The 26393-nt window shown below is 54.4% G+C and overlaps 1 protein-coding gene across 1 annotated transcript; it reads left to right on the top strand.

The window, feature by feature from the left end:
- Nucleotides 1-157: 157 nt before the first annotated feature.
- Prr12 (proline rich 12) lies at nt 158-25034 on the top strand. Its single transcript, XM_021191219.2, has 14 exons — nt 158-685; nt 2156-2268; nt 3086-3247; nt 3328-6626; nt 7085-7760; nt 9187-9635; nt 18085-18201; nt 18338-18471; nt 18828-19321; nt 21761-21886; nt 22187-22284; nt 23656-23802; nt 23890-23985; nt 24119-25034. Exons 1-14 carry the CDS (start codon nt 600-602, stop codon nt 24263-24265), a joined length of 6144 nt encoding a protein of 2047 aa, XP_021046878.1. The 5' UTR covers nt 158-599; the 3' UTR covers nt 24266-25034.
- Nucleotides 25035-26393: the final 1359 nt, after the last annotated feature.

Below are 26393 nucleotides of genomic sequence, written 5' to 3'. Positions count from 1 at the left end.
CTCTCTCCCTCGCTCGCTCTCTCTCTCTCTCTCTCTCTCTCTCTCTCTCTCTCTCTCTTTTTTTTTTTTTTACATTTGCACGGGATTGTGGGAGGAAGCGGAGCGCAGCCAGACACCCCGCCGCCCGCCCCCCTTCCCCTCCCCCCTCCCCCTGCCGCCTTGTGCAAAGATGGCTGCACCGTGAGCGCAGAGGAGGAGGAGGCGGCGGCGGCGGAGGCGAAAGAGCGAGCACCCAGCGCCCGCACCCACTCCGGGGCCGTCCGGGACGCCCCCTCCGGAGCGCGCGTCCCCCTTCTCTCTTGCAAGCGCCGGGGCAAAGGCGGAGACAGCGGGGTCCCTCCTCCCCCCTTTCCCTCCTCCAGGGGGAACCCCCCCTCCTTGGCTCAGCGGCTGCACCCCTCCTTTGCCCGCCCCTCCGTCCCTGCCCCCTCCCTCCCCCGCCCGGGGCCTTCCCGGGCCTTCGGTGGCCGCAAAGAAAAAAAAAAAGAGAAAGGGAGGAAAAAAAGCAGCGGAGGGAGCGGCGGCGGAGGAGAGCGCGCGCGCTCCCCCTCCTTTCCCCCCTCCCTCCCCCTCCCCCCAATTTCCACCGCGGCCAATTCATGGACAGGAACTACCCCAGCGCCGGCTTCGGGGACCCGCTCGGCGCCGGGGCGGGATGGAGTTACGAGAGGTCAGCGAAAGCTAGGTAAGGAGCTGAGGGGGACCTAGAGAAATGGGCCAAGAGGTGGGGGGATTCCTGCCTGGCCTGGGCCTGGGGCCCGCTCGGCAACGCGTGCATCGCCAACTCCCCCTCCGATTTTTGCAAGGGAGCGGCCTTCTTTGGGTTTGTAACAACGCCGCCGCCCCAGTTTGCAAATTGCAAACTCCGCCAAAGCCAGCTCCGGCTTGCTAAAGAGAGAAACGAAGCAGGCGAGGCGCAAAAACAAATTCGAACCGGGAAGGCCTTGGGAAGATGGGAAGGGTTGGCGAAGCAAGGCCTGGACTTGCCCCCCATCTTTGGATTCCCGGCTTGCTGACCCCTCCCCCCGGGCGCCCCTGGCTCTGCAACTGCAAAGGTGGGAGGAAAGGAGAATCAGCTCGTAGACCTGGGGGGCTGCACCCCCTCCAAGGTCCTATTGTTCCGGGGCTGCAGGAGGCCGGGCCACTCGGTCCCTCCCCCCTCCAAGAAATTCCCCGCGCAGAGTGGGCAAGGGGCCCCGCCCCCTTCTTAAACTAGGATTCTGTGTGTTGGGGGGGTCCTGAGATTAGGGACACGCCCCCTTCTGCTCCCCACCTTGCTCAAAGCTGTGAATCCTGGTTGATGGCGTGCTGTTTGCCCTCTGGTGCAAGGCCACGGATTTGGGCCCTTTCTGGAACAGAGTCGTGTCTCTTCCCCGTTTGTGTTTGTGTGTGTGAGATTGGGCCCTGTGCACGCGTGGCTAGCCTCGTGTTCACCCGTGAACCTGCCTCTTGCAGTTTAATCTGTGTCCTCACTCACCTGCCCTTCACCCTCTGACACTTGGCTTTCCCCCAGCGTGTATAAATTTTTAGAGTGGGACTTGACACTCGGGACCTTTTCTTCTGCACGGGTGAATTGAACTCCTGTTTGTACACGCATCTGGCTTTGCTTAGGCCGGTGCATTTGAACCTCAGCCCCTGGGGATGCAGTGAATTCGTGTCACTACTTGTACCTGGGACTTTCCCTGGGTCCTGTCCCCTCCCCACCTTCTCCCCTTGCCCTTTGGGACACAAGCTACCTTCTGCTCATGGCCTGGCTGGATTCCTTTCCTAATTGAGGGTCTGTGGTTTCAGCGGGTCCAGGGTTGCCCCTGTGTCCCTGCAGTGTCCCTGCATGTTGGACCTTTGGATCTGTTGTGGCATGGGAGGACTCCAAGGGAGGACCCCACCTTTCACGTTGACTACTGTAGATACTTCCGCCGACTTTCTCCGTCCCTAGTGTGTCCCTGCATGCCCGTGTTTGCAAACGTGGGACTCTTTAAGTGCTCCAGAATGGCATTTTTACACCCCCCCGCCCCCGCCATGGGATAACTGGATTCCCTAGTGTTATCTCTGGGTTCTTTGGAGTAACACCTCCAGTCACTTGAGAAGTTCCTCCTAGCCCCCTTCCCGGAGGGTAGCTCGAGAGAATATTCTGACATCTCTCTCTTGTTCCCAGCTTGGTCTACGGCAGCTCCCGGACTTCCCACCCAGAAACAGACATCTTGCATCGCCAGGCCTATGCGGCCCCCCACCCACTACAAAGCTATGCCACCAACCACCACCCTGCAGGTACGGGCTCCCATCCTGGAGGGCTGGGGCCGGTCTGCCCTTTAAGATATCTGATTGGTTGCCGAAAGTTCCGCCCCTGCTAATTGGCCTTGCTCTGGGTCCTGGACCTCTTTTTTTGCTACTTCTCCTCTGATTGGTTGCCTCCGAGGCTTTATCTCGCGCCGGATTCGTCAGGCCCGTCATGGCTCCGCCCCTTCGCCTCCTATTGGCTGCCACCTATCAGGGGCCCCCGATCCCACCTTCTCTTCCAGGCTTTTAATCTCCCTCCAGCCCACCCCCAGTCTTTTCTTTCCCTGTGGGAGTCTCCTGGCTGGCTGGCTCCTTTTTCTTCCCTATTGCCTCCAATTATTTGGCCCTCCCCTTTTGCTTAGAGTAACCTCATCCATCCTTGCTGCCCACACCTCTGATGTTTAAAGCAGTGCAGGCTGCCCTTGTCGTCCCCGTCCCTGTTTCCTGACTCTGACTCTTGCCCCCTTTTTTCCCCTTCTCGTTTGACTTTTCTTTGGTACTTCTGAGGTGCTGGAAATCCCACCCGGAGGCTAACATAGCGTCACCCCCTCCCCCATTCCTTCCTTTCTTTACTTTAATAAGTGCGACAAGGTCTCTTGGAGTTACTCAGATTGTCTCTGAAGGTCTGATCCTCCTGCCTCAGCCTCCTGAAAACTGAGTCGAGGGGCCCTGCATCTGTTTGCTTATCTTTGGCCCCTCCCTCCAGTCCTCTTCTGAACTGAGCCTGGTTTAGCGCTTTCCCAGTCCGTCTGTCCCACCCCAGCCACCGCCCCCTTCTTGGCTGATTTGTTCACTTATCCGTTGTCAGGCCTCTCTGGACTTTTTGACACTGGCCTCCACCACGCGGGCTCGGCAGGGCCCGACGCCTCCGTCATGAACCTCATCTCGGCCCTGGAGTCTCGGGGCCCCCAGCCTGGCCCTTCTGCCTCCTCTCTCCTTTCCCAGTTCCGAAGCCCTTCCTGGCAGACAGGTAAGTGCTGTTTCCAGCGGGCTGGAGAAGGGCTGTCTTGTGGTCCGCTCTGACCGCTCTGTCTTCTCCTTCATCCCTAGCCATGCACACACCGGGCCCCACGGAACTCTTCATCTCTGGTGCCCTCCCGGGTTCCAGCACCTTCCCGTCTTCCTCTGCCCTGTCTGCTTACCAGCACCCGGCTTCCTTCGGCAGCCGCCCCTTCCCAGTGCCCTCATCCCTCAGCCTCCAGGATCCACCCTTCAGTCCTCCTGCTAATGGGCTCTTGTCCCCTCATGATGTGCTCCACCTGAAGCCCTCCCAGGCACCTACCGTGCCCTCTTCATTGGGTTTCGAGCGCCTGGCAGGGGGTGGTGTCTTGGGGCCTGCTGGCCTCGGTCCTGCTCAGACTCCCCCTTACCGTCCTGGTCCCCCAGATCCACCTCCACCTCCCCGCCACCTCCCGACTCAGTTCAATCTGCTGGCTTCCTCTTCTGCTGCCACGGCTGCCGAGCCCTCGTCCCCCCAGCTCTACAACTTCTCGGGTGCTGCCCCGGGTCCACCGCCGGAGCGGGCCCTGCCCCGACAGGACACAGTCATCAAACATTATCAGCGGCCGGCCAGTGCCCAGCCCCCACCACCCCCGCCACCAGCCCATTCCCTGCAGCACTATCTGAGCTGCGGAGGCAGCTATCCCTCAATGGGCCACCGGGCCAGCTTGGCTTGCAGCCCTCTGGGAGGTGGGGAACCTTCTCCGGGTGCTGGAGAACCTAGCAAGGGTGGGCCTAGTGGAGCCACAGCTGGAGCAGCTGGCCGGGCTACAGGCCCGGAGACTGCTGGGGGAGGTGCGACTGGGGGTGGGGGTGGGTACCGCCCCATCATCCAGTCCCCGGGTTACAAGACAAGTAAGGGAGGTTACGGACCAGCTACGGGGGGTGCCACCAGGCCCCCACCACCTCGATCCACCGCCACTCCCAAGTGTCAGAGCCTGGGTGGACCTGCAGCTGCTTATGCCGCCGGGAAAGCCTCTGGGGCTGGCGGGGCTGGGAGCCAGGCGTATTCCCCTGGCCAGCCCCAAGGGCTTCTGGGCCCCCAGGCCTACGGGCAAGGATTTGGAGGGGGTCAAGCACAGGACTTAAGCAAAGGCCCTAGCTATTCTGGGGGTCCTCCGCAGCCCCCTAGTGGTCCCCCGCCTCCTGGCCTGGCTACCTGTCAGAGTTACTCTCCAGACCAGCTTCAGGGTCAGCTGTATGGGGTACAGAGTGAGCCTTACCCGGGGCCAGCTGCCCATTCACAGGGGCTGCCCACAGCCAGCCCTTCCCTCAGCTACAGTACTGGTCACTCCCCTGCTCTCTCAGGCCATGGAGGCGGCTGGGGACCCAGTTCTCTGGGAGGTGGTGGGGAGGCCAGCCCATCTCATATTATCCGACCCCTCCAGTCACCGCCTGCTACTGGCCGCCCCCCTGGTGTTGGCTCACCAGGAGCCCCTGGCAAATACTTAAGTTCAGTCTTAGCCTCGGCTCCATTCCTGGCGCCCCCTGGAGCTAGCAGCTATGCAGCTGGAGCAGGTGGCTACAAGGGAAAAGGTGACGGCTCAGAGCTGCTTGCCGGCCCTGGCGGTGGTGCCGCCGAGCGCACGGAAGACGAGGAGTTTCTCATTCAGCACCTGCTTCAGGCACCTAGCCCACCTCGGACCTCAGGGGCAGACGGCTTGGTGGGTGAGGACGGGCCTGCCGATGCCTCTAAGGGACTCGGGGGCAGTGGTGGAGCTGGAGGAGCGCCAGGCACACCGTACGAATTAGCCAAGGAAGATCCCCAGAGGTACCACCTGCAGAGCGTCATCCGGACTAGTGCCAGTCTGGATGAGGGTGCCACGGCCGCTCTGGAGCTGGGCCTGGGGAGGATGAAGGACAAGAAGAAGGGGCCGGAACGGGGTGGCGGAACTCCCGAAGGACTAGCCACCTCAGTCGTTCACTATGGAGCCGGTGCCAAGGAGCTGGGAGCCTTCTTGCAGAAGAGCCCACCTCCCCCACCACCCTCGGCCCAGGCAGCCCAGCCAGCGCCCCACGGCCTACTCTTGGAGGCTGGAGGTCCTGACCTTCCCATGGTGCTGCCTCCACCTCCTCCCCAGCTGCTCCCTTCTGTGCTCAGCCATGCCCCCAGCCCCTCACCCAGCGCCCCCAAAGTCGGTGTCCACCTCCTTGAACCAGGCACCCGGGATGGGGCGCCCCAGCCGCCGCCCCCACCCCCACCACCTATGCCTCTGCAGCTTGAAGCCCACCTCCGTGGCCACGGCCTGGAGCCCACAGCCCCAAGTCCTCGCCTACGACCTGAGGAGAGTCTGGAGCCTCCCGGAGCCATGCAAGAACTGCTCGGGGCCCTGGAACCGTTGCCGCCAGGACCTGGGGACACCGGCGTGGGACCACCTAACTCGGAGGGCAAAGATCCTGCAGGCGCCTACAGAAGCCCTAGCCCTCAAGGGACCAAGGCACCGCGGTTTGTGCCCCTCACGTCTATCTGCTTCCCCGACTCATTGCTTCAGGACGAGGAGCGCAGCTTTTTTCCCACCATGGAGGAGATGTTTGGTGGAGGGGCAGCCGATGACTATGGCAAGGCCGGACAGACCGAAGATGATGGAGACCCCAAGACTGGTGCTGGTCCACCCCCTGGTCCCACTGCTTACGATCCCTATGGACCCTACTGTGGAGGCCGGGCGTCTGGAACTGGACCAGGGACCCCAGGCCTGGGTCTGGATCCCAGTAAACCTCCTGAGCTTCCCTCCACAGTCAATGCAGAGCCACTGGGCCTGATCCAGAGCGGGCCACACCAGTCAGCGCCACCGCCGCCGCCGCCACCACCACCGCCGCCACCACCTGTCTCTGAGCCCAAGGGTGGCCTCACCTCGCCCATTTTCTGTTCAACCAAGCCAAAGAAGCTGCTGAAGACGTCCTCATTTCACCTGCTCCGGCGCCGAGATCCCCCCTTTCAGACGCCCAAGAAGCTGTATGCACAGGAGTATGAGTTCGAGGCTGATGAGGACAAAGCCGACGTGCCCGCAGATATCCGCCTAAACCCAAGGCGCCTGCCCGATCTGGTGTCTAGTTGTCGCTCCCGACCAGCCCTCTCACCCCTGGGAGATATAGACTTTTGCCCACCCAACCCTGGTCCTGACGGCCCTCGTCGCCGTGGCCGCAAGCCCACCAAGGCAAAGCGCGACGGCCCTCCCCGACCCAGGGGGAGGCCCAGGATTCGTCCACTGGAGGGCCCTGCCATGGCTGGGCCAGCCTCAGCCTCCATCACCCCTGATGGGGCCAAGAAACCTCGGGGCCGGGGCAGGGGCAGAGGCAGGAAGGCTGAGGAAATGGGAGGTACCCGGTTGGAGCCCCTGAAGCCGCTTAAGGTGAGGGGGACTGGGTGTGGGAGAGGTTGGGCTGGACTGTCTGAGACTGGAGGTGTCCAGTACCCTAGGCATCATCAGAGTCGTGGTGGTCTCCTTAAAAAGCTCCAGAGAGTCACCTAGAATTCCGGTGTTTCCATGAGATAAAAGTTGTAATGTGATGCTCATGTGCAGACAGGGTGGCAGGACTCAAGTTCTGAAGTCGTGTGTATGGAGGGATGGCCTGGCATTCAGAACCTGTGGGTCTGAGAACTGGGGAAGGTCTGGGTCTGGGAGGGTCTGTTGGCCTGGCCTCCTGTCCCTTAAGTACAGTCAGTTGTGTTGAAATCTGAGACTCCACAGATTGGTTGCAGGAATTTGGAGGTGGTCTAAAGCGAGGTGGGGGTGGGGGATGCGGCACTCGGGTGGATCCCTGGAGGGTGGGCCCCTGGACCGTGACACTTTGCTATCCCCATGTCTAGATCAAGCTGTCTGTGCCCAAGGCTGGTGAGGGTCTGGGAGCACCTTCCAATGATGTCATCTCCGGTGTAGACCACAACAGCCTGGATTCCAACCTGACCCGGGAGAAAATTGAGGCCAAGATCAAGGAGGTAGAGGAGAGACAGCCGGAGATGAAGTCAGGGTTCATGGCATCCTTCCTTGACTTTCTCAAGTCAGGCAAGCGGCACCCACCACTCTACCAAGCTGGCCTGACACCACCGCTAAGCCCCCCTAAGAACGTGCCAGCCTCTGTGCCCACCCGAGGCCTGCAGCCCCCACCACCCACCGTGCCCACTGTGCCGCACCCGGCACCTTCTGGTCCTTTTGGCCTGGGAGGCGCATTAGAGGCTGCGGAGAGCGAAGGGTTGGGCCTTGGCTGCCCTTCCCCCTGCAAGCGGCTGGACGAAGAGCTGAAGCGCAACCTCGAGACGCTGCCCTCCTTCTCCTCGGATGAAGAAGACTCTGTGGCCAAGAACCGAGACCTGCAGGAGAGCATTTCCTCAGCCATCTCGGCCCTGGACGACCCACCCCTCGCAGGCCCTAAGGACGCGTCCGCACCAGAGGAGCCGCCTTTAGACACTGGACCTACAGCCTCCGGTCCACCCCCTCTCCCAAGCCTGCCCAGCATGCCCAGCAGCCACAGCAATGGCACACCCGGTGAGTCCTCAGAGGTGATCTGTGTGAGGCTTACTGGAGTCAGCAGATGAAGTTGTTCAGGTTACGCACTATTTCAAGGTTTTTTTCTGGTGTGTAGAAGAGCACACCTCACAAAGATGATTTCCTGATTGACCGATTGACAGGAAATCAAACTTTTATTTTTGGTTTTCTCTGTGTAGCCCTGGCAGTCCTGAAACTCACTTTGTAGACCAGGCTGGTCTTGAACTCATGGATCTGCCGTTCTCCCAAGTCCTGGGTCTAAAACGTGTATCACCATTACCTAGAGGAGTATCTTTTTTGTTTTTTGTTTTTTGCTTTTTTTCGAGACAGGGTTTCTCTGTGTAGCCCTGGATGTCCTGGAACTCATTTTATAGACCAGGCTGGCCTCAAACTCAGAAATCCNCCTGCCTCTGCCTCCCAAGTGTTGAGATTAAAGGCGTGCGCCACCACGCCCGGCCTGGCCTGGTGTTTTCTTAATGAGTGAAAAACCTGGGTTCTATTACTAGTAAACATAGTTAGGGGGACTGGAGAGATGGCTCAGTGGATGAGACTGCTTCCCGCTCTTGTAGAGGACCCAGGTTCGGTTCCCAGCACCCACATCCAGTGCCTGTAATTCCTGTTCCAGGGAATCTGGTACCCTATTCTGCCTCTGTAGGCCCTGTAGATACATCGTATACAGACATGCACACGTAATTCGGCAAATGTCTGTAGCATTAGAAAATCGAATGGCTGATAGAGGAGACAAGGGATGGCTTGTGAAGCTGGTAAATATCTAGGAGGGACTGCGAGCTTGGGAGTCAGGGAAGAGAGCTTCCGAGTTAGGACTGACAGTGGCATGAGGACAATGAGATAGGTCTTAATTGTTCCCTGTAGGGGCTGAAAAGATGGCTTAGCAGTTAAGAGCACTGACTGCTCTTCCAGAGGTCCTGAGTTCAATTCCCAGCAACCACATGATGGCTCAAAACCATCTATAATGGGATCCGATGCCCTCCTCTAGTGTGTCTGAAGACAGCTACAGTGTTCTCATATAAATAAAAATTAAAAAACAAACAAACAAACAAAAAAAAAAAACCAAAAGAAAAAAAAAAGGAGTTCCTTGTAGTTGCTGGAACTACGGTGGTGGTCTCACAGAAGGACCTAGAACTGGACCAAGAAGTGGGACCTCTACAGGAGAGTCATGACTGTCTTTGCTGTCTACCCTTAGTAGGGCACATGGCTTTGTGGATGTGCTGTAGGCTAAGTTGCTGTTAGGGACACAGCATTTGTAAGGTTAGTAGAGCCGGGCATAGTGACACAGGACTGTCATTCTAACTAGCTCTTAAACTGAGGTAGGAAAATCTGATTGAAGGCCAGCCTGGGCTACATACATGGTCAATGAATGGCAGTAGACCTGCTGACTCTTTTCTTATTTCTCTCCCTCTCTCAGAGCCCCCGCTGCTGGAGGAGAAGCCCCCACCCACTCCGCCTCCTGCCCCAACACCTCAGCCGGCCCCCCCCCCCCCCCCCCCCCCCCCCCCACCCCCACCCCCACCCCCAGTTCCAGCCTTGCCCTCACCTACCCCACTGGTGACTCCTGTGGCTAGCTCACCTCCTCCACCACCGCCACCACCTCCACCAGCACTGCCCTCACCACCTCCACCGCCCCCGCCAGCACCCACAACTGTCCCACCAGTTGCCCCTCCAGAGGAGCCTCCTGCCCCATCTCCAGAGGACCCCGAACCTCCAGACGCTCGGCCTTTGCACCTGGCCAAGAAGCAAGAGACGGCAGCGGTGTGCGGGGAGACAGATGAGGAGGCGGGGGAGAGTGGTGGAGAGGGCATCTTCCGGGAGCGAGATGAGTTCGTCATTCGTGCAGAGGACATACCCTCCCTCAAGGTGAGCCTCAGCATGGTCCCCAGATGGAGCCACTGACTGAGCAGCTGACGAGGGACAGGCCGGTCCGGGTTGGGGTGCAGGCGGAGGAGGTGGGCTGGCTCGGCTGCTTTGGTGTTCACGGTCTCACTTGGCTGATAGGAGGGGTGGGCGAGGACATTTGCTCTCCTTCATCCTGCCCAGAGCCGTCATGGAGTTGGTACAAATGTACTATTTAGGGCTGAGAATCAATCCTTCAGTGCTTTTACCGGGTTTTAGTCTGCATTAAGTTCTGCCCATGGCAGAGAGGCTTCTCTGGCCAAGGCTGAGAGCAGCATCAAACTGTGGACATTGATACGAGTGTAGAAGGCTGTGTGATTGTGTGTCCATTTGTAGGGCCATAGAGCTTGTCAAGCCCTGGGCACTTGGCCAGATTTGTAGGGCTAGGCATTAATTCTCTCATATAGATCATGCAACAAATCCAGTTAGTTACCCCCATAACCTTCATGCCACTAATACACCAGTAGGCGCACCTTGCCTGGCAAGACAATTGTAGCATTGAGGGTTCAGAATCAGTCGCTTAGTCATTCCATTTCTCGGGGACTTAGAATCAGAGGGGAACCAACCAGGGGTTATATTCTTTCCCATTTACATATCTGCCATCAGCCGGATGCAGTTACGTGTAACTTGTAGGTGGTATAACAGTTACCTGCTTAAGGATGCTCACTCACTCTGTGGCAGCCTGAGCTTTGTTGGTTTTTGTAGTTTTGGTTTGATTTGAGGCAGGGTTTCTCTGTGTGGCTTGGCTGTCCTGAAACTCACTCTGTAGATAAGACTCAGACTGGCCTCAGACCAGGATTCAAGATGCCTGTCTTTGCATGCCAAGTGTTGGGATGAAAGATGTGCACCACCACTGCCGGGTTGGGTTTTAAATTCTTTTTTTTTTTTTTTTTAAGATTTATTTATTTATTATATGTAAGTACACTGTAGCTGTCTTCAGACACTCCAGAAGAGGGCGCCAGATCTCGTTACGGATGGTTGTGAGCCATCATGTGGTTGCTGGGATTTGCACTCAGGACCTTTGGAAGAGCAAATGGGTGCGTTTACCTGCTGAGCCATCTCACCAGCCCTGGGTTTTAAATTTTTGATGTAGATCTGGCCCTGCTGGTGTCAGTCCTCCGTAACAGGTTCTGGAGTTGTTACAGGAAGGTCCTAAGTCCAAGACCGTCCTATGTTACAGAGTAGATTAAAAGCCATCCTGGAAAATTTTACGAAATAAATACAAAACAAAAACAAAAGAACAACAAAAGAAACAACTGGGAATGTAGCTCAGGGGTAGTTCATGGCCTGTTGATAGAGACCGACAGTCCTGGAGGCGGAGGTCACTCTGTTCTCCGTGGTCTGTGTCTCACTGAGTAGGTCAGGATGGGCTCAAAGGTGTCGCAGTCCTGCCTCGGCTTCATGGCTGTGGTACCGCCACACCTGGTAACAGCCCAGTTTGGTTTTTTGTTTGTCTGCTTCTTTTCTTTTCTTTTCTTTTCTTTTCTTAGACAGGGTCTACTCTCTGCAGAGCTTTGGCTGTCCTGGAACTCATTGTGTAGACCAGGCTGGCCTTGAACTCACAGAGATTTATCTGCCTGCCTCTGCCTTCTGACTTTTGGGACTAAAAATGTACACCACCATGTCTGGCTTCTGGTTTTGTAAATTAATATTTCTTAGCAACATACCACCTAAGGGTATTTTTCACACCAGTGGTAGCACACAAATATGAATAACCAATAGTATAAACCAAGTTGCTGCTTACCTTGTCCCCAAAAGTTTGGGTGGCCTCTAGGATCTTTGGTTCATAGGCTTATCTAGCTGAATCAGAATTAAGAGGATCCTGAGAGTAGGACCCAGCAATAAAATGCTTGTGTAGAATACCCCAGCGAGAAGTTGGTCAAGAATCTGTTGGATCCTGCCCATGGGAGGGCATGGCAGAGGATCCCGGGAAGCAGAGCTGGTACCCAGCAGGCTGCCACCTCTCTGTTGTTGGCCCTGGGAAGCTGTCTGGCATGGCGGTGGTGGGATCAACCAGTGCCTTTGTGCACATTGTGTGTCGAGTCTTGGCTGTCTCTCTGCAGTCCACTGGATATTAGATTGAATTCATGACAAGTACAGAAGCTATTATTTCTTGAGAATCCTTTGAGAGGTGGACCTAACAGTTGTTTCTGTTTTGTTGGGTATTTTGTTTGTTTGTTTGTTTGTTTTGTTTTGTTTTGTTTTTAGTACACTGGGAGTTTAAGGCAAGGTCTCACTGAGTTCCCGAGGCTGACCTGAGCCTCACTGTGTGTGTAACCTGGGCAGATTACAAGCTTCCTTCACTATTCCTGCCGGTTTTCTAACCCTGGTGAACAGGGTTCAGAGCAGTACCTTCTCTAGCTCCATCTTGCAGGTCAGACAGGCCAGTGGGCCTTTGGAAGGGCCCCATTCACTGACCAGCACTGGGACAGGAGCCAGGGCCATCCATCTGATCCTACTGACCAGTTGGTGTGGGTCAGGGAAGGGCCAGGCAAGGACTCCGATGCTTAAAATACTACTCAAGTGTGAGCGACGGCAGGGGCACAGAGCCCTGGGACCATACCTTCCAGTGGGGTCAGACTCCTAGAGGTGAGCAGGGTGGGTGTGTCCTGCGTGGGCTTCACTAGATTCCATTATACTTCTGCTTAGGAGCTGGGCTGCCATCTTGTCATGCCCCAGCCTCAGTTGGCTCCGCCACAGCTGATGACAGGAGCTCCCCCGGGTCCTGGGCTGTCAAATATTCAGGAAAATGCAGAGGTTGTGTATCAGCTTTGCCGGGATTCTCTTTCTGGCATCCCCCGCCCCCCACCAATCATCTGGGCAATGTCATTTTGAGGCTGAGTTGGAAAGGTCCTTGACTGAGCCCACGACTCCCAGCGCTTGGCAAGTGGAACCAGTGCAGGAGTCCAAGGTCAGCCTCAGCCACATAACGGAGTTGAGGTCAGCCTAGGACTTGAGATTTCAAACGAAGCAGAAGCTAGGGACGTCTCCTTGCAGGTATGGGGGCTTTACTGCGTTCCATCCCTCGAGCTCTCTGTGGTGGTATCTACTTGCAATCCCAGTGCTCAGGACTGGATCCCTTGGGTGCCTGTTGGCCACTCAGCCTAGCTTAATTTGTGAGCTCTCGTGCCAGCAACGAGGCTCCGGAGGGAAAGGGACTTGTCAAGGACCCGAGTTTGATCCCTAGTTTGATTCCTAGGTGGAAGGAAAAAACAGATTCACACAAGCTGTCATCCAGCGTAGAGTTGTACCATGGTGCCTGTGTGTGTACACATATTTATATTTATGAGTTTATATTGTTGAATTCATAAAAACTAGGGCCAGTGAGATGGTTCATGAGATAGAGGCGCCTGTCTCAATCTGATGGCTTGAGTTCCATTTCTGGAACCTTTCCCGGGGAATTCTCGGCAGGGTCTCTACCATTGAGTCACATCCCAGCTCTTCACTGTGGGACTCTAGGCAGGGGCTGTAACCGCTGAGATACATCCTCAGTATATGAAATGACATTTTAAACTTCCTTATTTCCACAAGTATAAAAAACAATCAGGTGAAATTAGCCATTTGAATACATTTATTCAAATATCTTAAGCATCTCCAGGGAAGTTTACATTCCATAATGTTGGTGGTGCTTCGTTGGGCTAAATGAAGGATTCCTAAAATGGCGCATATTCTTTTTTTTTTTTTTTTGGTTTTTCGAGACAGGGTTTCTCTGTATAGCTCTGGCTGTCCTGGTACTCANTGGCTTCGAACTCAGAAATCCGCCTGCCTCTGCCTCCCGAGTGCTGGGATTAAAGGCCTGCGCCACCAGGCCCGGCGCATATTCTTTTTTTTAAAGATTTATTAATTTTTATTTATATGAGTGCACTGTAGCTGTCTTCAGACACACCAGAAGAGGGCATCAGATCCCATTACAGTTGGTTATGAGCCTCCATGTGAGCTGGGAATTGAACTCAGGTCCTCTGGAAGAGCAGTCGGTGCTCTTAACCACTGAGCCATCTCTCCAGCTCCTACCTTGTATATTTTATTTATCTGAGATTCTGGTTAAATGAGTTGGATTCAAGTGTTGAAGAGCTATGTGGCGCTGGAGCCTGGCACGGGACACACACACACCTTTAAGCCCAGCTCTTAGCAGTCCAGCCTGGTCTACAAGATGAGTTCCGGGACAGCGAGGGTTCCACAGAGAAACCATGTCTTAAAAAACCAAAAAAGAAACTCAGAAAACCTGTGTGGCTAACTAGCTCACAAATTGGACAGTCACTGGCTGCTTTAATCTCATTGTCTGTTAAAGAAAAATGGTACTGCGACCCAGCTCTTGAGAAGGTTGTGACAGTCTTCTGAGAGGAATGGCCTTTGCAAGGCCCTGTGTGTGGAGTGTAGCGGGTTTGTAGAGATGCTAGCGTTTGAGGCTGGGCATGAGTGGGACTGGGAACATGGAGGACTTGGGACCGTGGCTGTTCTTGAAGATGGAGTTTTTGCTGGCGGGGCCCGTGGTCATCAGGGAGATGAAGAAGCCACTGGGCATAAGTTTCAGACCTAATGAGCAGTGTTGGTCACCACTGTCCATGACTGCCTTCCTGTTGGTGGCACCTTTTTTATTTTGTTTCATCGTAATGGTGTTGTTCTGAGTGGCCTTGAACTCTGGCACACAAGACATTTCCTTGCCTTTCAAGGCACGGTGGCTCATCCTACAGTCCCTGTCCTTAGGCAGCTGAGGCCGGGTTGCTACAAGGTGGAGGCTGCCTTGGCTACGTAGAGTTCTAGGTCACTGGATCCAGCTCACCTTTCTTCTTAAATACCATACCTGGGTGTGTGTGGCTCACCTGTTCACATTCCTGTTGTGAGCCGCAGCGCATGCTTAGCTTATCATACATAGGTCACATTCTTAAAAAGCAATCAGATTGGTCCCCTCATCCTTAGGTACCAAGATGGAGATTAGTGATTGGCTGTTACAGTCAGATGTCCTGCAGGGAGCTGGCCCTCTCAGTATAAGGGTCTCTGAGATGGGCCATTTCCTCGTCAGTCGTCAGTCACTGGGTATGGTCGGTTAGATGATTGACAAGGAGAGAGCCTGGATGCGCAAGCCTCATAGAATGGGGAGAACAGAAGGCTGCAATTTCTGGGGTCACTCCTGCAGAATGCAAATAGGGAGCTGTAGAGATGGCTCTGTGATTTAGAGTGCGTCCACTCTTGGAGAGGACTGAGTTCAGCCTGGTTCTTCACAACCACAGCTAACTCTAGCACCAGGGCGGTCTCATGGCCCCCAGGGGTGCTGCACTTGGGTGCGCAATCCCACTCACAGACATAGAACAACAAAACTAAGAATGAAGAATAGGAAGGGGGTTTCAGAGGAAGACGGAAAGCCCATTTGGAAAAGACCAGAGGAGCAGAGGTTGGACTCTGATGAGGAAGCCCCAGAAAGGCTTCCTGGAAGTCTCTGAAGAACCGGAACAGTGAGTTCTGTGTTCTCATTCATTGATTGGGCAAGAAAGTCTATGGGGGCGTGTACCCACGGGCTCAAAGTCTGTGACGTGGCTGCAGACGTAGAGATGTCTGATGCCCTGTAGGCAGGGTTGGGAGAGACCACAAACACTGTTCCCCTGCCAGGCAGAAAGGCTGTGTTTGGGATCGAGGGATGAAGGAGTATTCTGGAGTTGAGCTGTTCAGATGTGGTCTGAAGTACACTTATTTTGGGGGGACTTCTGACCTAGCCGGTGATGTCATGGAGAAAGAGGAATGGGTGCCATGTGGGAGCTAAGAAGAAAGGACTGGAGTTCGGGGTACCTGTATCTCTCTCTCTCTGCTTCCTATTGAGCAAGTTGTTAGAACTCCTTCTTTACAGGCATATAACCCAAGGGTCATAAAAAAAAACAACTGAGGGTGTGGAAACAGATCTCACCACACTAAGAGTGTATAGTTTGGCATGCAAACACCCTTATTGTTCTGGTACTCAAAGCAGACATTACCAATAGATCTTGATACTTCTGAGCACAGTTTAAAAGGCAGACATGATTAATCAATCATCTGATTTTTTTTTTTTTTTTTTTTGGACCAGTTGATCTGTAATCTTTGTAGTAACCACATATCATTCATCTCTGCATTCCTGTGTCACCCAGGCCTGTCTTGCCCTGTCAAGTATCCATCACCTCTTTTGGGGAGATCTTTTATTTTGCTTTTCCTTCGAGACAGGGCTTCTCTGTATAGCCCTTGGTGTCTGGAACTCTGTAGAGCAGGCGAACCTTGAACTCGGAGAGATCCTCCTGCCTCTGCCTCCCGGGGACTGGGCTTAGCAGTGGGAGCCTCCATGCCCGGCTTCAGGGGGTATTCTTGGACACAGTCCGTCACCTAGGCTGACCTGGACCTCGAGTCCCTGGCTTCTTTCTTAGATTCCCAAAATGCAGGAATTGAAGGCGAGCAGTACCACACCTGGCCTCTGGGGCACTGAGGGTTTTGTCCCTGTGTTTATCAATTCTGTGACCCTCTTCATGTGAAGCCTGTGTGTTGGGATGGAGGACGTCAGAGGATGGGTCAGAAGGGCCAGCCTAGGCCAGACAGTGGGGGCAGAGATGGGTCGATCTCTGAGTTCTAGGTCGGCCTGTCTCTGTTGTGCTTCACCGGGCGTTTCCTGGGGCAGGTTGAGCCACACCCCAGCCTCTCTGTGGGAATTCTGTCTTTGAGCCACGCCTCTAACTCCTTACTGCAGGATTAGGGTAGGCACTCTACCATTCAACTACATCCCCTGAACTCTTCACTTTCTGAGATAAAAGTTTCCTTACTATGTATCCAAGGCTGGCTTTGATCTCTCAATCCTGCCTTAGCCTCCTAAGAAGCAGAGCTGATGCTCCCCTTCTGTTTTCCTGTGTGTGCGTGCGTGTGTGTGTGTGTGTGTGTGTGTGTGTTGTCTGTGTGTGTATGTGTCTGTCTGGGTGTATCAGTGTGTGTTGTGTGTGCATTTGTGTCTTGCTGTCTGTGCTCTGAAGTGCCTCATGAACAGCCTTGCCCTTGTCCCTGTCACCTTCAGACTGCTGCACTCAGCTACAGTAGCGCCCATAGCTTGTGGCTTATAAACACAACATACTTCGTCCTCCCAGCTTTGGAGACTGGAGGTCAAAGGTCAGCCTCCTGGCAGATCTGGTTTATGGTCAGGCCTTCTTCCTGGTTGCTAGATGGTCCCTTCAGGCCGTGCCCCTGACAGAACGGACTGAGTGGATTGTCTTTTGCTTCTCTAAAAATTTGTTTTATTTTGTTTTTATCTGTGTATAAGTGTATGATATGTGTGTGTGCAGGCTCTCGGAGGCCAGCTAGAGTCATGGGCATTTGGGACCTGTCTTAACATGTGTGCTGGGAATTGAACTCAGAAGAATGGAAAGCTTTCTTAATAGCTTTCTTCAGCTCCAACTTTTGCCTCTTAACCAAGGTCCTCCCCAACCACCCCCACCTCAATTTCCTATTTATATCATCAGAAGTTATTGATTAGTCATGTCTGCCTTTTAGCTCTGTATTCAGATGTGTCAAGATCTGGGATCTATTAGTGATGTCTGCTGTGAGTACTAGCTCTGATATTGAGGCCTGCATGCTAGATGTTTGAACTGGTGCGGTTTACTTACACATGCTTTTTATTTTTTATTTTTTATTTTTTTTAATGGCTCTTGGATGAGTCACATGAGTGCAAAGAATGCTTCTAACAGTCGGCTGAACAGGAGGCACAGAGAGGGTCTTGGTAAAATTCACATACAGAAGTGAGGGGAGGCAGGATGCTGGCTGGTAGAGACCGTGGCTGTAAGTCTTTGCCGCTATGACTCTGGGTCTAGTAAATATTCATGTGTCACTAGTGGTGGATGGGTGTTCAGAGTTTGTCCTACCTAAATAACAAAGTTGAAACCCTGTGGCGTAAGCGGAAGCTCGAGTTAGCAGGAGGCTAGGCCTGACGGTGCCCTCTGCCTCCTCCTGTGCACACACTGGGCTAAGCCAGAAGGAAGGAGGCCAGCTTGGGGAGACTGAGGGAGTTGGCTGGGGGTGTAGCTCAAGGGTGTGCCTTGCTTTCATCGGTGAGGGCTTGGGTCAGCAGTGCCTCAATACACAAAAGGCTCTGGGTTTGGCCCCAGCACTGGAAAAAAGGAACATTCTAGCCAGATACTAGGGAAACATGGGTAAGATCAGGCTTCAGTCTGGGACTGAGGGAATCTTGAATCCAGTCCAGGGCGGTGCTTGCTTGGGACGGGTAGATGGGTCTTCGGTTGTTTTTGTTGTTTATTGTCTCTGTAATAACCTTGCAGTATTGTCTAGGTCAGTTCACCCTTGCGTCAATCCTTCTGCTTCAGCTTGAGTGCTAGGATTAGAGGTGTGAGGGACGAAGTCTCCAGCAGGGCAGGGGTGAGGGTAACCTTGTAGGTCTCCTTGGTCTCCTCCTCCTCAGCTGGCCCTGCAGACCGGCCGGGAGCCCCCACCCATCTGGCGTGTTCAGAAGGCCCTTCTGCAGAAATTCACTCCAGAGATCAAGGATGGCCAGAGGCAGTTTTGTGCCACCAGCAATGTAAGCCAATGGGTGGACTTTGGGGGAGAATGCTCAGTCCTGGGGTCCCTCTCTGCATGGCCCAGGGCATGGCCTCCATCGCTGGAGGTGGATGGGTAATGCATGCCAGTTCTCACAGCCTTTGCTCTCTCCGCAGTATTTGGGTTATTTTGGGGACGCAAAAAACCGGTACCAGCGCCTCTACGTGAAGTTCTTGGAGAATGTCAACAAGAAGGATTACGTGAGGGTGTGCGCCAGAAAACCCTGGCACCGGCCCCCACTGCCAGTCAGGTACTGATGGGGGGAGGAGGATCCCTGAGGGGCAAGGTGTGGAGCTGGCTCCACATCCAGGAGGTGGAGCTTGTCATGAGGGAAATAGAGCCAGGAGACCCATGATGGGGGGGGTGCAGTCCCAGAGAGGGGAACAGGGACCCAGAGGGAGGGAGACAGACATACCCAGGGAGGTGGGGACCCAGGGAAAGGAAAGAGAAGAGAGGTTTAGAGAGGTAAGGAGAGCAGGGACCTCCCCACCCAAAAGGAAGAAAGCATAAAGAACAGTCAGCAGTGTGGGATAGGCCTCAGGGTCCCAGGGCGTGGGGGTGGGAGTCTTGAGCCTGCTGATGACGGTCTCTCACGTCCTTTTCTAGACGGTCTGGGCAGACCAAGGGCCCGACCCCTGTTGGGAGCAACTCTGCACCTCCGTCTAAGGTCCAAGCCCCACCTCCCAAGCCTGAGACCCCTGAGAAGATGACATTGGAGAAGCCTCCAGAGCCAACACCCGAGCCTGCTGTACCCGAGCCCCCTGCCCCAGAGAAGCCATCCCCACCCCGACCTGTGGAGAAGGAGAAGGAGAAAGAGAAAGAGAAGGAGAAGGAAAAGGAAAAGGAAAGGGTAACCCGGCCTTTGCGGAGTGAACGAGGCGCCAGTGGGCGTCAAATGCGGACTGACCGGAGCCTGGCCACAGGACAGTCCACCACCTCCCGGCTGCCCAAAGCCAGGCCCTCGAAGGTGAAGGCCGAGCCACCTCCAAAGAAGAGGAAGAAGTGGCTGAAGGAAGCAGTGGGTAATGCCTCCGCCGGTGATGGTCCTGGGGGCAGCTCATCAGACTCCGAGTCCTCCCCTGGCGCACCCAGCGAGGATGGTAGGTTCCAGCAGCTGCAGGCATGGGGGTCACATAGGGAGGGAACTCTGGCCTTAAGAAGGGGACAGGGTGATGTCAGCCTGAGGACTGCGGGTTGTCTCTACCAAGTGGAGTGATGATAGAAATGAGCAATTGACAGTTCCTTCCCTGTGTAACAAGCGTGTGTCTGCTAAGGCCTTGGTGCATTGCTACATTTTCAGGACAGCCGTAAGAGGTTGATGCTGGATCTCCCTCCGGAGGCCAGGCCTGCTGGCAGAGGCTGTCATCATGCCAGACAGCAGCTGGGGACTTACGAAAGTTCAGAACCAGCCTGAACTGCAGCCCGTTCAGCTAAAGCTACGCAGTGAGATCCTGGCTCAAAAGAACAAGTAGAAACAGCCATGTTGAAGTCAGGCAGTGGTGGCGCACGCCTCTAACCCCCAGTACCAGAGAGGCAGAGGCAGGCAGATCTTTGAGTTCAAGTCCAGCCTGGTCTACAGAGTGAGTTCCAGAGCTGTGTAGGAAGACTTGGTTTCAAGGGGAAAAAAAAGTCCAGAAAAACAAAAAAAGAGTTTTCAAAATAAAATAAAGCTAAGATATAACTCGGTGTTCGAACATCCTGTACTACAGAATAAATGAGAGTTACAGAATTTATTTAAATAAACGAATAGAATTTAAACATCATCCACAGATGAGGAAAATGGCATCAGGAGGGAGCCTGGGCGCGTGATCACTCCAGTGTAGCCCGCGGTGCCCTCTGTGTCCATCGATGGGTGATTTGGGTTAATAACAGGTTGGTTCTTAGGCCTGGCACAGATGTTGGACCAGGCTCTATCCTAGGCCCAGAGACAGTGGTGCTTCATCTGACGTCCTGGGTGACCTGAGAAAGGCATGACCCTCTCTTTGCTGACCTTGCCTGTAGCATGGGCCTCATTGCGGGTAGCTCCTGAAGGAGAATCTCGCCTAGAGTTGGCACCACAGGACCTCCCTGTCATCTGGACGTTCTGCTGTGTCCCTGGAGCTCAGGGTGATGACCCCAATATGGGGCAGGAGGATTGCCATGAGTTTAGAGGGCTCAGCCTGTCTACACAGGCTTGTTGTCTTGTCTCCAAAATAGCACCAGAAGGAAGGCCCCTATTCTCCTAGGTGTGGCTATAAATGGTTAGCATGTCACACCTTGGAAGGACTGCAGGAAATGTATATTTGTTTTGTGTGTTTGTCTTTTGCCTGTATGTCTGAGCACCATGTGTATACCTGGTGCACTGGAGACGAAGGCGTTGGATCTCCAAGTGCAGATGGTTGTGAGCTGGGTCCGCTTGAGCCGTCGGTGCTTCTAACCCCTGAGCCATCTCCAATCCCCAGTGTAATTTTTTTTTTTTTCTTTGAGATTTATTTATTATATGTAAGTACGCTGTAGCTGTCTTAAGACACTCCAGAAGTGGGCATCAGATCTCTTTATGGATAGTTGTGAGCCACCATGTGGTTGCTGGGAATTGAACTCAGGACCTCTGGAAGAGCAGTCAGTGCTCTTGACCTCTGAGCCATCTCTCCAGCCCCTCCCCCTCCAGTTTAATTTCTTAATGTAGTCTGTATTCAGCTATGAAAGTGGCCCTCTGTCTCCTCCCTCTCCTTTCACTCTCCCCCCTCCCTCCTTTTTTCTTTTTTCTTTTTGTTGAGACAGTCTTATGTCACCCAGACTGCCTTGTAACTTGCTATGGACTTCTTTCTGATCTACCTCCCCATTCATGCCACCATCATCACGTAGTTTGTCTGGTGCTGGGGATGGAAGCCAGGGCTTTGTTGGTGTGTACTAGATCAATACTCCACCAACCAAGCGCAACCTCAGCCTTGACCTCTGACCTCTGGTTTTGGTACATTTGTTTTAATTGTGTCTCACTGTGTAGCTCTGGCTGGCCTCGAACTCACAGAGCTCTACCTGCCTCTGCCTCCAAGTGCTGAGTTTAAGTCACCAGGGTGGTTACCGTCACTCTCTGCAGCAGTCTTGATTCAGTGTTTTGGTAGCTTTGTTTCTATGGGTTTTCTTTTTTTTTTTTTTTTTTTTTTTAAGATTGATTTATTTATTATATGCAAGTACACTGTAGCTGTCTTCAGACACTCCAGAAGAGGGCGTCAGATCCATGTGGTTGCTGGGATTTGAACTCTGGACCTTCTGAAGAGCAGTCGGGTGCTCTTACCCACTGAGCCATCTCACCAGCCCTCTATGGGTTTTCATGGGCCACGCTGAGTTAGACTCTTGTCTTCTGCTCTTGGGACCTTGAGTATATCTTTCCAGCCTGGAGAAGCTAAGCCACTTTGTCCTCTGAACTCAGTCATCGAGGCATCCTTAACAAGGCCTCCCCTGTGCCCTCCTAGCTAGGGTCCGCACCATGATTCCTTGCCGTTGGAAGTGGTGTCTCCTGCACGGTAACCTCAGAATGATTCTGTCCCGTCTCTCCGCAGAGCGGGCAGTTCCAGGACGGCTGCTGAAGACCCGGGCCATGCGGGAGATGTACAGGAGCTATGTGGAGATGCTGGTGAGCACAGCCCTGGACCCAGACATGATCCAGGCCCTGGAAGACACGCATGGTGAGCTGGACCTGGGAGGATGGCTGGACCTCAGAGGAGGGATGTGGAGTTATGGGTGGTGCTGCCTTCCTGAAGCTGAGGATTGGGCCTGGGAGGAGGGTTAAGGAGAGAGGGAGAGGGAGAGGCTTGTGGATTGGTCTAAGGATGGTCACTGGGCACTTAGTCCTTTGAGAGGAAAGCTGGAGCCTGTGAAGGAACTCTGGCGCTGGACTCGGTGGTCTCGGGGAGTAGGGGGTTTGGGGACCCCAGACAAACCCTGTTCATGGGAGCTGCTGTCTGCTGACACCCCTGCTCTTGCAGATGAACTCTATCTTCCACCCATGAGGAAGATTGATGGCCTCCTCAATGAGCACAAGAAAAAGGTCCTGAAGCGGCTGTCACTGAGCCCAGCTCTGCAGGTGCTTGGGGTCCTGAGTGGGGATTGCATGGGGCACAGATCAGGTGTGGAGACCCGGCTGTGGGTTGTCAGCAACTGGAGGTTACTTGAGTATCTCCCCTAGAGCAAGGATTATTGCAATGCTGTCCTGGGCTTGTTCTGGAGATGACGAGGACTAGGCCGGAGAGGCCCCTGGCTTCCCAGCAGCCCCACAGGCCCATGCCTGGGCCTGAGGCTTTTGTCTGGCCACCCTATCACCTGTCTCCTGTCCCTGTGAGACAGAACTGTCAAATCCCGGGGCTCATGCCTGCCTGTCACTTCCCTCTGGAATAGCCCGTCTTGCTGGATGGTGCATCCCAGGGCCACCCTGAGAATCTTGAGGGCCAGTGCTGACACAGTGCTGAGGATTCTAGTCTTAATGTCGTGGGACAGGGGATGTGACACACTCGGTAGCATGAGGCCCTGGGTTCCATCCCCAGCACTGGCTAATCCAGACATGCTGGATGCTTGGTAGTGTTCAGGCTGTAGACATGAGGCTAGTCCTGTTTGGAGTGTTGATTGTCACTGAGAATTCCGGGATAGAAAGGGTGGACTTTGTCCGGTTCTAAGGATTCTGCTTACTATGTTTTTTAGGTCTTTGCTTTGGTTTGGTTGAGACAGGGTCTTACTTGGTAGCCTTGCTATATTGAAACTTGCTGTATAGAGCAGATTGTACACACCTGTCACCCCAGTTCTGTGGGAGGTAGGGCAGGAGAATCAAAACTCAGAGCCATCGTGGACAACTTAATGAGGCCATGATACAAGATTAAAAAGGAGCTGCGTGGTGGCACGTTCCTGCAGTCCCAGTACGTGGGTTTAAGGTCAGACAGGGCCAAACAGTGAGATTCTGTCTTTTTATGAAAAAGGGGGGAGAGAAAACTCAGGGATTGGTACTGTCTCGCTAGTTCTGGGTCGGATGTACAGCATCTGGTATAGGCGAGGCTGGCACTGTGAATGAGAGTGCACAGTGTGTGAGTGTGTATTGCATCTCGGATTCAGCTGGAGACCAGAAACTGGCTTCAGATACCCCATATCTGCAGTTGTGAGCCACTCTACGTGGGTGCTAGAAACCGAACCTGGGTTGTCTGAGACAGCAGAGCTATCTCTCCGCTCCTAGAGCACGTAATTTGGGGTGTTACAGAGAGATTGGTAGAATGTGCTACTTGTGAGATTTAAGGCCATGCTAGCATCACAAGGGCAGGATAGCCAGGCTTAGGGGACAAGACAGACCTGCAGGTCTTCTGAAATTGTCTTGGGGGACAGTGAGGCCTCCATGATGCAAGGATCTGAGTGCTGGAGTTGGGTGGAAGTGCAGGTCCATGGAGGTGGCCACTGATCCTCTGGCTTCCCGCAGGATGCCCTGCACACGTTCCCACAGCTGCAGGTGGAGCAGACTGGAGAAGGCTCCCCCGAAGAGGGGGCCGTGCGGCTGCGGCCTGCAGGGGAGCCCTACAACCGAAAGACGCTCAGCAAGCTCAAGAGAAGTGTTGTGCGGGCCCAGGTAGGACTCTTGGCCCAGAAAGGGTGACCCCAGGAGGAGTGGTGCTGGCCAGAGCGTATGAGCATGTATGTGCTCCTCTGTCTGCAGGAATTCAAGGTGGAGCTGGAGAAGTCGGGGTACTACACCCTCTACCACTCTCTGCACCACTACAAGTACCACACGTTTCTGCGCTGCCGAGACCAGGTGAGCAGCAACCCAGCCCCTCAGTCCCCTCTCCTATCCGGGCACTCCAGCCTTCCTCCTCAGTCCCGGCATCCAGGTCCCATTCCTCCCCTAGCCATTTCTTCCTACACAGCCTCCTTGTCCTTCCCCACAGACCCTGGCCATCGAGGGTGGTGCAGAGGACCTGGGTCAAGAGGAGGTAGTCCAGCAGTGCATGCGGAACCAGCCATGGCTAGAACAGCTGTTCGACTCCTTCAGTGACCTGCTGGCCCAAGCACAGGCCCACAGCCGCTGCGGGTGACCACACTCGGCCTGGTGAGGAGGAGCCCTCCTCCGCGGACTGAGAACTGGACAGAACTGTCCTCCGGAGCTGACTCCTACAAGCTCCCTTGCTGCCAGGAGGGAAGGGGTCGTCCTCAGCCAGGGTGTGTCCACACAGCCCCCCTTTAGTCCCTTTCACACCCTCCCCCACTCGTGTACAGAGAAATTATTTATATATATGTATAAATGTCTATTTAGTAACACTTGCCCTGTCCCCTGGCCCAGCCCCCCCAACACAGCCATTGCCCCTGCCCCTCCACCGTGTACATAATGTATAGGAAAATTCTATGTATGGTTGAGGGAGGCAGGGTGGCTTGAGAGAGCTGGGGAACCCCTTCTCCCCTCCCAAGCTTCCCCCCTCCAGGCCAACATCTTTGCTAAAGGCTGCTCCCCGAGGGCGTGTGGTGTTGGGTGGGAGGGGCCGAACATCTTGTTAATTATTTTTAATCTTATTTATTGTACATACCTGGGGCGGGGGAGGGGTGGAGAGGGAGGGTGAGAAGACTCCCCTCGCCCTGCCCACTCCTGTTCCTTTTCTACAGCGATCTGACCCCCCACCCTCGGCCCGGCTCCTCTTTGTCTTCTCAATGTGGTTCTATTTTTTAATGCCTCTCTGTCCTGTCCCCGCTCCCTTCTGCCCTCTTCCCACCTCTCCTTGTCCTCCTGCTCTTTCTTGGGCGCTGTACAACTCACCTTGTATACACTGTGTACACACAACCAGCCAAACGAAACCCAACAGCAACACTTTACCAGCGGGCTGGAGTGCTCTGTCTGCGGCGGTGGGTAGGCCTGGGCAGCGGGAGCAAGGGTTGTTGAAAAAACTTGAAGCCCTCTTAGGTGTGTAGCCTGGGGTCAGTGTATGTGTGACCCCGAAATTCAATGACCTCAAACAAGCATGAGTTTTGTTATGGTTTGTCAAGATTGAGGGTGGGAGTGGACAGGGCTCTGTCCCGAGGAACCACTGGAGGTGCCCTCTTCCAGGCTGCCCAAGGGGATTGTGGCTGCAGGATTCCCATGTACGGTTTTTGTATGGCTACGGGCTGGTGGACTCAGTTCTTCACGGTGTGGCATTTCTGTGAGCTCACTGAGTGGTGGTGGACAAGGAGGAAACCATCTAAAACATCCACCAGGGCCCATGTCACAGACTCCCCTGAAAGCTTCAGGGCTGGCAGCTCAGTAGTTACGGGCACAACGGGCTGCTCTTGCAGAGGACACCATTTCTCTTCCCACATTGGATGCCTCACTCCGAGCTCAGTGGAACTCTCCTTTTTCACCTCAGGTAGCTTAAGCGCATGAAGTAATTGGCTGACAAACTTCTAATCCCCCTGCCCCTCTTCCCAAGTGCCAGGATTATAGATGTGTACCGGCCCACCCGGTTAAATTCCACTTTTGAAGAATACATGGGGACTGTAATGTGTTCTGCAGGTTGGTCATGGAGGGCAGGTGTCAGGAGCTGGATAGCAGTTATTATGACAGAGGTGAGGGCCGCCTCCACAGCCATTCCACCCGAGAGCCTGAAGCATAGCAGACTCACTGTAGCCTAGATTGGTTTGTAGCTCTCAGTTCTCTGATGTTTGCAGACCTTGGACTGGTCAGAAAACAATGGGTTGCGGCTGTTGATGGCCAGTAAGGACTAGACATTGCTCTGTGAGGGGCATCAGTCTGCATCCCCCTCGCTCCCCCTCCAAGAGGAACAGCACCGAGACAGGCATCTTGACACAATGCCAGCTTGCTGTTCTAGATTTGATGTGCCAGGTGCTGGTCCAGGCAAGGCCATGAAGGGGCTGCTGGGAACAGGGATGTGGGAGACGTGCAAAGCCAGTGTTGGATGCTGGATCAGGCGAAAGCCTGTGTTGTGCAGCAGGGACAGACAGGCCTGGACCGTAATGGATGTTAGGGACTATGTTACTGAGTCGTGGGTTGCTCAGTGTCTCTGCAACCTGCCCCCCCACCCCCGCCAGGAGTTTTCAGGAATTTTGTCTCAGGTCTGTAACTCAAAACCAAGTAATCCCAGGAGGAGTTACCATGGAAACTCCAGGCTAGCCTGAAAAGGGATGGGATCAGGTCTTGCTGGCAGAGGTACTGTCTAGAGTCCCCCAGTGAGGGGT

This window comes from Mus pahari, chromosome 1, assembly GCF_900095145.1.
Source record: "Mus pahari chromosome 1, PAHARI_EIJ_v1.1, whole genome shotgun sequence".
In the NCBI taxonomy this organism is placed as follows: Eukaryota; Metazoa; Chordata; class Mammalia; order Rodentia; family Muridae; genus Mus; species Mus pahari.
The sequence above is the reverse complement of the archived record's forward strand: the minus strand, read 5'-3'. Positions and strand labels throughout refer to the sequence as shown.

What these genes read in the sequence shown, in the direction of transcription:
- Prr12 (XM_021191219.2), top strand. Translation starts at nt 600, where the DNA reads ATGGACAGGAACTACCCCAGCGCCGGCTTCGGGGACCCGCTCGGCGCC. An exon ending in AGGACATACCCTCCCTCAAG is followed by an intron (nt 9,636 to 18,084) that starts GTGAGCCTCAGC and finishes CCTCCTCCTCAG; the next exon opens with CTGGCCCTGCAGACCGGCCG. An exon ending in GGCCCTGGAAGACACGCATG is followed by an intron (nt 21,887 to 22,186) that starts GTGAGCTGGACC and finishes CTGCTCTTGCAG; the next exon opens with ATGAACTCTATCTTCCACCC.